This window comes from Apodemus sylvaticus, chromosome 3 (genome assembly GCF_947179515.1).
Source record: "Apodemus sylvaticus chromosome 3, mApoSyl1.1, whole genome shotgun sequence".
Classification (NCBI taxonomy): domain Eukaryota; kingdom Metazoa; phylum Chordata; class Mammalia; order Rodentia; family Muridae; genus Apodemus; species Apodemus sylvaticus.
This window is the reverse complement of record NC_067474.1, coordinates 4,936,342-4,949,541: the sequence shown is the minus strand read 5'-3', so window position 1 is coordinate 4,949,541 and position 13,200 is coordinate 4,936,342. Positions and strand designations below refer to the sequence as shown.

At 43.5% G+C, this 13,200-nt stretch overlaps 1 protein-coding gene across 5 annotated transcripts in view; it reads right to left on the bottom strand.

The window, feature by feature from the left end:
* Stau2 (staufen double-stranded RNA binding protein 2) overlaps positions 1-11,927 on the bottom strand; it is a 274,556-nt gene extending 262,629 nt beyond the window's left edge. Inside the window, exons 1-2 of one of the 5 annotated variants that reach the window (XM_052175921.1) lie at positions 11,907-11,927; positions 3,216-3,282 (exon numbers count right to left, since the gene is read on the bottom strand). In XM_052175921.1, the coding sequence (XP_052031881.1) occupies positions 3,216-3,233 (18 nt within the window). In that variant the 5' untranslated portion in view covers positions 3,234-3,282; positions 11,907-11,927. Of the gene's footprint in view, positions 1-3,215; positions 3,283-5,576; positions 5,599-11,352; positions 11,491-11,906 lie in introns of those variants that run through there. The other 4 variants (XM_052175917.1, XM_052175919.1, XM_052175923.1 and 1 more) reach the window with 4 other exon arrangements.
* Positions 11,928-13,200: the final 1,273 nt, after the last annotated feature.

The window sequence follows — 13,200 nt, the reverse complement described above, 5'->3', positions numbered from 1 at the left end:
AGATTCAATCCAGAAAATGAGACCCTCTTCACATCTGACGTCCTGCTCAGAGTCATACTTATCTTGCAGCTGGGCAGCCTGTTCGGGGCAGGGCCTTCAAGAGCTCCATCATGTCTGCAGTCTTCAGTCAGCGCCTGGTGATCTTCTCCCCACAGCAGGGAGAGCAGTGGCAGCTGCAGTGGTGGCTCTATGCAGCACGCCAGGCCTGCAGGCGACGGGAGACAGAGGCAAGGTGGCTGGTGGAGACCTGAACCTCCCAGCAGCCCAAGGCCTGTTTCCACAGCCACTGCTGTCTCCAGGCCTACCACTCAGTTCCAGTGTCTTTCCCATCTAACACCCATCCATTAATTAGAGAGGCGTTTGCAACTGCTGTGTCACAGGGGATATTATTTTGCCCAAATAGCTTTATATGCAAATATTTACTGCAACAAGTCACTGATCTGAAGTCAAGGTTTCTAAGCACCACAAATACTCGGGGCAGCTGCACACCTTCCTCCTCTCATTAACACCCCACTCCTAGCTTCTGCCCGGTAACCCCGCCCCCAAGCAGGGAGGGCAGCAGGGATGCAGGCTGCTCCACTGCCCTAGCAGACAGCAGTGAAGAGAGGCGGCTCCCAGCGCTATGTTCCACCACCTTTGTTCTAACTCTATGAAAACACTGTTTAAAAGCATCTTCCCAAAAGATCTGCCTTTTTTTAGTATAACATAAAAAAATCTTTTATTTCAAGACAGGGTTTACACAAAGCATCCTTTATTTCACAATAATAGTGTTAGATTTAATATCAAATAATTAAAATGACAAGGCATAATGCAGTTATTCATAAATGCTCAGTTTTAATCAATTTTAGTGGTTGATACAAAAGAATCTGTTAGGACAAGAAAAAGGTGCAGTTATTTGAGAGTAATTAACAGGGAAAATTCTCCCAAATAAACGCTTAGAGCTAACCCTAGAGAGAGCATTAAAATCAGTATAAAATCAGAATGTTTGTTGCTTCATGAGGGTCAGCTTAAATCCTTTTTATTGTTTTTACTTTTATCTTGTAAACACTCCCTCTCATGAGAAAGCAATGGCCAAGAAAATAATCAAAAATAAAAGTCACTCCTAAATTTAGCAATGCAATTTAAGCTTGGCTAATGAGAAAGTCTTTATATCTTCTACTATTCTCAATTATGGCAACTATTCCTCTCTGATTTGAACATTTTGTGGGATGAAACTTAGTCAATAATAATAAAGAATCCTTAATTGATCCTAGGAATCCATTCTTTAGTAGCTGATTTCATCTATCTCCAATCACTAATTAAATTTTTGAGGCAAATCCCAAGGGATTGTATACAATTCCTAATTCAGTGATGTGCAAAGGAGCACAGAGTGATCCTCATTAGTATTGGTCCCTCTCTAACTTTCAATGCATATGGTTGAACAGAAAGATGAGTAGTCATTTGCACTTATCTATACAAAAATACAAAATGCCTTGTCCTAATTATGCCCAGTGCGGCAGCAAAGGGCTCTGGAAATCATTGAACAACGGCTTTGCACCTACAATAGTCCAAAGACAATTATTACAAGTCACATTGCTATGCTCTTTCCAATATGACTAAGCACAGTGCTTGCTAAGAGTTCTGTAAGCCTCCACATAAATGTCTCTGATAAAAACAAGTTTTGTTTTAAAGAAGATTTCCGTGTGTGTGTGTGTGTGTGTGTGTGTGTGTGGTGCAGAGGGAAGAAAGAGATCAAACAATAACACAAGTACTTTTACATGAATGGCACTTGTGTAATGGGAGATTATAAAATACCTGAATGAATAACACAATTAGGTAGATGTTTGCTGCAGTAACAACACTACTGTTCATTCTCTCATGTAATGAATATATTTTTTAGAAAAGAAACTATTTAAATCTAGAACTAGAAGAATAAATAAGCAAAACCACTATCTCCATGCAGGAGAGAAATGTCACACAAATCTATCATCTCTTAGTGTCCCTTACATACCAAAGCCCACAGGTGTTCATGCCCCTCAATATGCATGCTGAGCATATGCCCAGGGTTAGAGAAATTACCCTGTACAGTTTAAAGCACCTGAAAGGTACTTATGATATCTAGGTTGATGCTGATGCTATGAACAGCTGCTGTTTAGGAAATAGGTCTAACAGAAGGAATTTGGTTTTTAATATTTTTAACCTGTGGCTGATTGAACTTAGAAATGTATTACCAAAGATTTATCCACAGATGCAAAAGTAAGACTGTATTTTCAATTTGGCAATAGCTGTAAATGCCATAGAAAAATAAGTTAAAGGGTAGAATATTATGAGATATGCTAGATTTTGGCTCAGGTCAACCCAAATAAAGGACAGGTAAACAATACAGTCCACGATAGCCTGTGCAAATAAGGTCGCCAAGCTGGAATGACCTTGCCCAATCCATATTTGAGGTATTCAGATTATTTCTCAAGTGCATATAAAGTTTGTGATGATACCCAAGTTAGAGACAATTATAAATCTGATAATTATACTATGACTCTAACTGAGAGAGACCTAAACAAATAAGCTTGAAGTCACTGGGTGTAGTATTCAGGGCACAGGAGCAGAGTCCTTAAGGTGGATGAACTTGAATATTGAGGGAACGCTGGCATTACTTTCTTAAATCAGGAAAATAGTAATCACTTCTGCTCTGACTTACAAACAAAAGCAGTTAGAAAATATTTTGTAATACTGGAGCTACAATATTATATTGCTTCTTCAGAAAAGGTAAAATTGAATGTGTATAGTTCTTGGAGGAATGCCATGCCCTAAGGAAAACTGCTTCCTTCAGTGAGTCTACAGTATTACACACTATAGTTTGTTTAGAAGTAAACATCCTTATTGCTGTGTAAATGCCCTAGAAAAATAATCCTTTCTTAAAAATACATCTATACAAACTTCACAAGATGTATCACTAAAAATGCTTTAAGTCCACAGAACTGCCAGCTAGCGGTGCCGCTTCATGGTCATGCTGCTCTGGACATACCAACACATCCTGGAAAGATGTAAGACATTCATGAGTTATCAACTGTCAGGACAACACCAATTCCTCAAACAGTCTCTCTTTCCAGACTCCAGTGTTTATACTTACAGTATTCTCCATAAGTTGGGTTATGGTTACAGAATAGCTGAGACACAATGTTCCACAGTTCATGGCAAAGTACCATTTAAATAAGACATGCCTTAATCAGACTCACCTGATTTATCTGAAGCATGTTAAGACAATATTGATCAAACTTCTGTATCCCTCACAGCTCCAAAAAACTGGAAAATGAAAACAAAGAAATAAAGTTCAACTTACCAATTTCAGTGACTACTGAATATTCTTAAACACATGTTCTCTACCAAAATTAGTAATAAAATGGAGTCATTCAGATTACTGCAGAACTTATAATAATTGTCCTCTATTTCTGCAATCCAATCCAGGAACCATGCATTCAAATAGGTATATAAAATGTGGCTAGTGCAACCAAGAGAGCCAATGCTTAACTTTCCCAAACGTTCATCCTGACTTCAGCAGCCAGCCATGAGTAGTGGCCACCACCACAACAAGCAGCGCTGGCTGCAACAGTTAACCCTTGAGCACCATCTTGTCTGGAGTTCTCAGACAACCCAAGCACCAGATCAACATCTTAAACACATAGCTCACTTCCTCCAGTCGGGTTCTGAACCCTGAACCCACACTCTCAAGGAAGGTACAACTCATACAAGTACTCTCTCTGATGTTATAAAAATCATATGTACAACTCCCTAAATTGGTATTTGTTTTTATTATTTTCGATATAAAAAGAGTATTACATAACGCTTACTTTAAAAACAATCACTGACAGCAAGAGGTAGCTTGGCCGTTAAAAGCACATCCTGCTCTTATGGAGGACTGGAGTTCCATTACCAGCACCCAAATAGGGGCAGTAGCCAGGTCCTTAGAAAGTTTGAGAAACATTTAGAAAAGAAACAAAAACATACAGGTGCTGAGAACACTAGTGAGAACTGTTTAAAATTTCACAGTAATTGTGTGTATATGCACATGTGTATGTGCATGTGTGTGTATGTGTGCACATATACATGTAAGTGTGCACACTCTTGTGCAGGGGCAAAAGAATGATGTTGGGTAGCCTGCTGTATTGCTCTCTGTCTTATCCCCTTTGAGCTAGGGTCTTTCACTGAATTTGCAGGATACTGGTGATTTTTAGTTTCAGTCAGATAACCATTTGAACCTTAGCTGAATTATTTTACCTTCGAGACCCCCCCTCCCCTCCTTTAACCTTTAAAAAGTATACAGGTAGGTAGCATCTAACAAATATGAAATGGTGAGATGCCACTTCTCAAATGATGTTGTACAAGTCTCAGATGCACCTATCTCTTGCTCGTTTGCACGGAAGGAAACTAAACAGCTTACTGTGCGCTACCTTTAGGGAAGGTGTTTACAGCCGGGGGAGCAAAGAGCAGGAAAGACCAAGCCCTTCAATGCACAAACTCCAAAACAGGATTCAGCCCAGAGCCACATGAAAAAGTATGTCCACCAAGCTTTCAGATGTGCAGCGAGCTCCAAGGGGAAATCCACTGGCAAACTCACACACCAGAGGGCAGAGAGAGCAGAATGTGGGTGCACACCTTTAGTCCCAGCATGGGGGTGCAGGGGAATCTCTGAGTTAAAGGTTAATCTGGGCTACTGGGCTACTTCCAAGACAGCTAAGGCTACATAGAGAAACTGTGTATGTCTGAGAAAGGGGGGAGGGGGAAGGGAAGAGAGAGAGGAAGGGAGGAGAGGAGGGGAAGGGGAGGGGAGAATAAGAGAGGGAGTGAGGAGAAAAAGAGGGGAAGGGGAAAGGGAAGGTCAGAAAGGGAAGGAAGGGGAGGGGGAGAGGAGGGAGGAAAAGGAGGGGAAGGGGGGAAAGAGGGAAGGGAGGGAGAGGGGAAGGGAGAGGGAGAAGGGGAAGAGAGAGAAAGAAAGAAAAAGAGAAAGAGAAAGAGAAAGAGAAAGAGAAAAAGAAAAAGAAAAAGAAAAAGGAGAAAACGAAAGAGACCAGAGGAAGCTTAGACACTGAAACTGCAAGATGTGTATTGCTTTAGGCCCTTATGGTCTGGAATAACTTATTATGCAACAGTAAATAAGACATCCAGCAATTCAACACTGCCTTGGAGCTTTGGATATCAGTCTAAAATAAAATCTCTGCTTAGTATAAGCAAATAGGATTCAAAAGTGATAAACTCTAAAACTTAAAACATCTACATTTTTAATTCAAAACTAAATTACAACATGTACCAATACAGAGACTCATAACTCGTTAGGGTCCTGAGAATAAGTAACTGAGTGTCCAATACTAAAAGAGACATCTTTATCACCTCCCACAAGGATCACAGACCACCACAGAACAGAGGACAAGAAGAACTAAGACCCGACACAGACATTGCACTCATCATCTAAGAGCAGCTAGGGTCACCTGTAAAAGACCAAGCCAGACTATAATACCAGCATAGACGGGGAAGGGGTGCCACCTCTCCCTGAAGAGCTGCTGGGGTGGGGGTGTCCTTCTTTCTTTGCAGTGTGGTTGTACCTGTTCATGCAGGAGGCACTAACTGGACTCTGTGGGTTACTAAAAGAAGAGGACGAGAAAAACACATAGAGGAGAATCATTGAGAGGGTCCAGGGAAACAGGAAGACTATGGAGGTGGTCTGATCAAACTGGGATGTGTGTGTGTGTGTCTGTGTCTGTGTCTAAAAATACATAAATACACATATATATTAAATTGCCAAAAAGTAGCATTTAAAATATTTTTAAAGTACATCATACCTCCAATGGTGTTAAAATACATAAGCTAAAACTAAAAATACAAACCCAATCAATTTCCTTTCTTAATTGAAATAATTCATTTGGGGGCGGGGTGGTGAGCTGGAGAGAAAGCTCTCTGGGGTTAAACGTATTTGCTGCTCCTGTAGAGGATCTGGGTTTAGTTCCCAGCACCCACATGAGAACTCACAGCCACCTGCAATTCTAGTCTCAGGAGATATTCTTCCTCTGACTGCACTGCACATTCATACATAATTTTTAAATCTATTTTTAGAAAAAGAAAAAAAACAATTCTTTTGGAAGATGAAGGCATTAAAAAAAACTACTAAAACCATCTGAATGAGTGAGTGTCTTTTATCTTCCAAAGTTTAACGTTTATTAAATACTTGTCAACTCTGTGGCCCATCAGTTTTTTAATTTGCTATACATCTGTAAACAGTAAAAATATTTAGATACAGACCTCGTGTCCTCTCAATACTAGAATGTGGTACTGGGGATGACTGCAAGAAGCGTGCTGAAGACACTGAGGCACATTCATTAAGTCCTCATCTTGATATACAAAAGGATTTCTGACATCACAAAAATAAAAACACTGGGAATGGATGCATTACTCAGTGGTTAAGAGCACTGGCTGCTTTTCCAGAGATCCTGAGTTCAGTTCCCAGCATTCATGTGGTAGCTCACAACTAAATATAAACTGGATTTGATACCCTCTTCTGGTGTGTAAATGAACATGCAGACAAAATACCCATATGCATAAAATACATAAACAGATCTTTTTTAAAAAAATGAAAATATCCATTCATTTAATATTATATATTCTATAAGCCTTTCATAATTATAATAAGCTACATAAGCTCAAACATAACTACTGTGCCTATAATAACACTGTTAAAATTGATACCATTCTAAAACTTCATTATCAAACAAACTATATTAGATTTACATCAATTTAAAAATAATTTATGATAAAAAAAAATCAAGACTCAAAAAGATCCAAAGTTTTTACATGTTGTCTGTGGTCTCAAAAAAAATCCACCTCTCCATCCTATGTCAAAGAAGTTTACAGCTACAGTTCAAGCCCAATTGTACAGTACAATTTCTCTAACAGTGTTTACAACTAACTACTATTAGAGAAACCTAGTCACATGTCTCAAAAAATGGTCTACAGCCATTCAGGCAGGCACGAGGGGGGGCGGGGTACAAAGTTCCAGAGACCAGCCTACCAAAGGGAAACAGGAGAGGCAGCCTTCAGCCAAGGGGAGACCTGCAGCTCACAACGAATGAATGGTCCAACTGTGTCTGTGATTTAAGTCTACCTTTATCATAAATTAATTTTGCCATGGTAAATTAAAAGCTATAGTTAAATGTATATAATCCTCAATAAGTAGAGTTTTAAGAAATGGCATAGATCTATAATTTATAATAGATCTTAGATTTATAATAAACATTTTACATCAGGACCCAGTCTAGTTGCATGTGCTACCTCACCGACAGGCTACAAACTCTACAAAACTAAGCATCATCCTTTAAAATGACGGTTCCCTCGTTAAGAATATTTGCTGCTCTTGAAGAACACCTAGTTCCAGCACCCAATGGCATCTTAGACCTAGTTCCCGAGAGCTAACAGACACCGTCTGGTCATTTCAGGCACCAGTCACCAACATGGTGCACATACATGCAGACAAAACACATGAAATATATAAACCTTTTAAACTTTTACCTTTTTAAAAGACTTTTTCATTTTAATTTTTAAAGTAGGTACCTTCCAAAAACTATTAAGGAATATCCAATTATAAATGTCAATATTTCCTAAAAGCCAGTAAGAGTTTCTAAGCACACAGCTTACTCAGTTATGCCTGTGAGAGACACAAACCAGCCAAGACACAATTACCAGACGCACGCCCATACCAGGTGCCACATTTTGCCATTTTCATACTTATTTAACCCCCATCAGCTCAAGATGGAGGTCAGGTTATCTACAAATAGCCACATGCACACTGCTATGGTTAACACCCAGCTGGACAGGTTCAAAGTCCTCTTCTCCTTACTACACACTAAACTATGAAAGATTTGCCTTCTTACAACTTTTTTTTTCTGGGCAAAAGTCAAGGGCTGTAGTGATACAAGCCTGTAATCTAGCACTTGAGAAGCAGAGGCAGAAGGATCAGTTCAAGGTTATATCTTTGGCTCCATAGAAAACTCAAGGCCAGCCTGGGCTGTGAGTTTTAACAACAGCAACAAATGTCAAGTGTTTAATGTCTAGGCCAACTATATAGAGCTGTGGGGAAATATTCAAAGTCAACCACTGATATAAGCTGTAATTATTATGGACAGGACTCACCTAATATTTTCTGATATCTACAAGACACAATATTTCAATGTAACTGATCACACAGTACTTAACTCCATGCAGTCTGGTATTAATATAGTTCAACTTCACATTACTGATAGACTATTTTCTTTCTATGAATATAAATGACCAGACGTAAAGCACTCAACACAGAAGAAACAAAGGTAAGAACTAGGTACAGTGGTGTAGGGGAGGATAAGGTAAGAGGATTGGAAGCTCAAGGATAGCTTAGGCTACCCAGCATAGCTTCACATACAAACATACACACACACACACACACACACACACACACACACACACACACGGCTAGGATCTAGCCAGTGGTAATGCTTTCCTAGCATATGGAAGACCTAGGTCTAGTCCAATTCTAAAGATGGCGATGGAAAGATGGGTCAGACCTCATAGGAAGAAAACAATATCAACCAACCGAACTCCCCAGAGCTCCCAGGGACTAAGCTATCTACTAAGGGGTACACATGGCTCCAACGGCATTTGTAGCAGAGGACGGCCTTGTCAGGCATCAGTGGGAGGAGAGGTCCTTGGTCCTATGAAGGCTCAATAGATGTCCCAACATAGGAAAGTTGAGGGAGGGTAGGGGGAGTGGGCTGGGTGGAGGAACATCCTCATAGAAGCAGGGGGAGGGAGGGTCAGTTAGGGGTTTTCTGGGTGGGGGTGGGAAAGGGATAACATTTGAAATGTAAATAAAGAATATATTAAAGAAAAGAAAAAAAAGGAAGATGGGTCAGTAGTTAAGCACTGGCTGCTCTTCCAAAGGCTCCCGGGTTTGATTCCCAGAACTCACATGGCAGCTCACAACTGTCTATAACTCCAGTTCCTGGGAATCCAATGTTCTGTTCTGGTTTCCATGGGTGAGCATGAAAGGCAGAAGAGAACACAGGTACAGATATACATACACACAAAATAATTTAGAAAAAAATGCTAAAGCAGTTAGGCACAAAAACAGTTCTAATATTTCACCAAGTATTCATTCTGGGACACTTTCTGCATCGATTCACATTTTAGACTTCCATCACTATCCTTTAGTTTTTAATGTGTGTGTGAGTGTGTGTCTGTATATGTACATGAGTGGGGCATGAATATGCCACAGTGGTAATGCGGAGGTCAGAGGGCAACTTGCAGATGCTCCATCCTAGAGCCCACACAGTACAAATAGAGACCAGGCTCTTACTGCATAGTCTCTGCTGTCCTTAAACTCCCAGTCATGTGTCACCAAACCTGAGGTTCTCAGTTTGATCCCCAGGACCCACAAGGTAAAAGACAACAGTAGACTCACACGAGTTGTCCTATGACCTCCTCAATCGTGTACAGGCTTGGCAACGAATGACTTTACCCAGTGAACCATCAAGGCAGTCCGACCTATTTCTGTATTTTATAGTCAGTCTTCTCTAGAACTTCATTCCAGGCAAGTCAAGTACAGTAAAATACAAAAGTCAACCTTTTCCATGCTGAAATATCCAGAAGCAAAGGGCTATAACCTATCTGTGTTACCCACAAATAGTGCAGGGATAAATCTGTGTGTGGGGGGGGGGGGGCAGAGTAAATGGTTAATGGGCATAATAACAGGTGGATTTGGGTACAATTGTAAGAATGTTCTTTGTATAGTTCTTATTCTGACAACTTTACTGAAAGCTGAAATTGTATCCAAACATGAAGTTAAAAATTATATGCTACTAGAAATTTGCCTACTTGAATAGTATAGCAACATTTTTACAAATAGAAACACTGTTTCTTAAGGAAAAGCAGTAATTTGTGAAGAATACACTATACATGACCAACTAATCACAAGTAGTCATCACTTTGGAGTACATTTCACAAACTACTGCCAAGCCATCCATGCCTTGAGTCAGGTGCCCCAGACTCATCGTGGCCACATAAACCATGCATGCAGTTGGGCATTTCAGATTTGCACACTTAACACAGGCCTGCAGCAAATCCACAATCAACTGACATGTAGGCTTTTCAATAAAATAAGAGACAAAGACTTGCTATGTTAAAAAAAAAAAAAAGTCTAGCAAGATCTTAGGGTTTTTTTTTCCTTTTTTATTGAATTACATTTTTCCTCCATAGTTCTATTCATGACAGTATAGTTGAATCGCCTTAGAAAGGATGGGGAAGAAACATTCTACTGAACAATTTAACAACGTTACTATCTTTTTGCCTGCCCAACACCTTTTTTATTTCAAGTGTTACCCCTCAGAAAACGTAAGACTACATCAGAATCCAAATTCTATTTAGATTAAGAAAGTTCCCTAACACTGTGAGATCAAGCACTGGATAAAGAAAATTTTTCTGTGACTAGAACACATCTGTACCATTTCTGTGCGATTTAGCCCCAAATTGCTTAGTGCATTCATGCCTATTGGATGGTCCGTCTCCACTCAAGTACTTCTAAGCTTTTGAGGAGTGGCATAGGAGATCATAATGCAAACTGCTCACATTGCAAAATGTTGTACCTAAATAATTGCAGGGACTTCCAGACTTGCCCCCACCCCCCACCCCTCGGCGCACGCGCCCAACCAGGCTCTCATTCCCACCCCCCTTCCCAGGTCTCCTAGTTCAATCGCCTTGACTGGCCCCTCACCCTGCCCCGCTCCCCCCACCCCACAGAGACCCCACCGACACCGAGCTCCTGCCCTCGCGGCAGATTCTGCGGCCAAGCTTTGTATCTCGTCCAACTCCCCACGCCCCGGCAAGGTCACTACCGCCAACTACCCCTTTAAGCCGAGCCGTCACGGTCCTAGTTCGCAGGAGGCTCGGCGGAACTTGCCTGTCATAGGCTATATTTTGTCCCCTCGGCCCCACCTCCATTCCCCATTTCGGCGAGTTACGTCTTCGCCACTTGCCCATTATACAGAAATAGCCCCCGTCGTCGCCCCGGCCCCGCCGCCCCTGCAGGCCCGCGCGGCTTCCGCGGCCCCCAGCGACGCGCCGGGCGCCCCCGCCTCGCCCCGCCCCGCCCTGCCCCTGCAGACACCTGAACTGCTCCCCGCCGCACACGCCCCCTCCCCTCCCCTCCCCTCCCCTCCCCTCCCCTCCCCCAGGGCGGCCGAGGGCGGCGCGGGAGCGAGGCTGCGAGAGGCCGCCCCGCCGGCTCCCGGCGCTCTGCTCTGCCAAGGACCCCCGCCGGCGGAAGTCAGGCCCGGCGGTGCGGCTCGCACCAGGATTTACCTGCGGGCCACGGACGCCCGGCAGACGGCTCCACATTGGCGAGCGCTCCGGAGAACTGACCCCCTCTGCCGCCGCCGCCGCCGACGCCGCCGGCTCCCTCCTCGGCTCCCGCCCCCCACCTCCGCCTGCTGCCCTGCGCTCCCGCCGCGCCCTCCCGGGCCCGCGCCGCGCGCCCCCGCCTGCGCCGCCGCGCCCGCGCCAGCGCCAGCGCCACGCCGCGCGGCCCCGCGCCAGCTCTCTCTAGCTCGCTCGCTCTCTCTCTCTCCACCCCTCCCCTCCCCGCCTCCCGCCAGGGAGGAGCAGCCAGCCATTGTTCGCCGCGCCGTTCCCGCCCCCTGGCGGCCGCTGGGACCCCCGTAGCCCGGGGCGCCGCGAGGCCGGGGCCTGGGGTCTCAAGCCGCTGCGGGAACACGCTGAGAGCACCGGGCCACGCACGGCGCCCGCCCCGTGCCTGCGAAAGTGCTCCAGCACCGGCTCGCCAGCGTCTCCCGCACCCGCTGCCCCTGGGCTCTCTGCGCTGCAGCAGCAGCCCATCCCGGACGCTCTGCTCCCACCTTCGCCGGCCCGCTGATTGCCCGCCTCTGCCGAGCTGAGGACGCGCGACCATCCCGTGTCCGTTCTGCTGCGGGGCGACGTACGCTTCCGCGGATCCTGCACCTTTCTAGACTCGGGGAGGGAGAAAGGGGAGGAGGCTAGCGAACCAACCTGAAAACACTAGCGAACCCCCATCACCTTCTGCTCGGCCCACATCATCATGAAAAAATAAATAATAAATGTATTAAAGTTGTGCGCCCTTACGAAAAAGAAATACTTGGAGGCAAAAATGACGATCCTCTTAAATACTGTCCTAGATCCTTGGTTTTTGAAGAGTGCTAGAAAACTCAAATAACTTGTTCTTTTGTCCTGGTTTTGATGTGGGTTAGGTATGGCCAGATAACGTCAGCCTAGTTAAGACCAATGGATTTTAAAATAAATGGAACCAAAAAATAATATAAAATAGAAGTCTAGAAATAGAACTATTAGTGTGTTCTGACTGGCATTCTTCCTGGGAGTTCCTTCTTGGTATCGCTTGTCTGCCTGGGATATGTCTGTGAACCCTGTGATATTTAAAATATTCGGTCATTTTCAAAACTAACTCTACAAATGAAGCAGTATCTATGGGTCTATTACATTATACACTGATTTACAATTTTTAAACAGACAAAAGCGTGATACCGTATGTATAGGCGCGATACCTGTGAAGCTCTGGCTAGAGCCTGACATGTGGTTTCTGGTGATTCAGTGTAGACTAGCTCTTCATTTGTCTCTCATGGTTTCCATGGTCCTTTCTCACTTTTCACTTCCACTGGTTTTCTCAAATGTGTGTTTTTCTCCTTATATGGGCACCACCCCTTAATGGTTTGTAGCTACTTCGGACTCATTCAGATCTTCAGTGATACAAACGACTACATGCCCTTCACACCAGGGAAACAAGCCTCCCATGCCTGTTCTTTCCACAAGCCATTCCCTCTGTCTGCCATCTCCCCTCCCTTCACACACTATACGTACTATGGGGGGAAAAGCCATTCAGAAAATGATTCCAGGAGAAGCTAATTCCTTCCAGCGGTCCATGCTCTTCTCTCGATGCCTTCTTCTGTGACAATGCAAGACTATTACATTGTTTGTTTTCTTGCCTGTCTCCTTCTGCTAAACAGTGCATTGTTGTGGGGCTGGCTTCGACTCATTCATCTCTGTAGTCTCAGCAGTCAACAGCAAGTGGGTGGACACTAATTGGTTTTGAAATAAATTGATGTCTTTATATATTTGGAAGTGACTCTGAAGTGCTCAGAAAGTGTATTCTCTTTGATT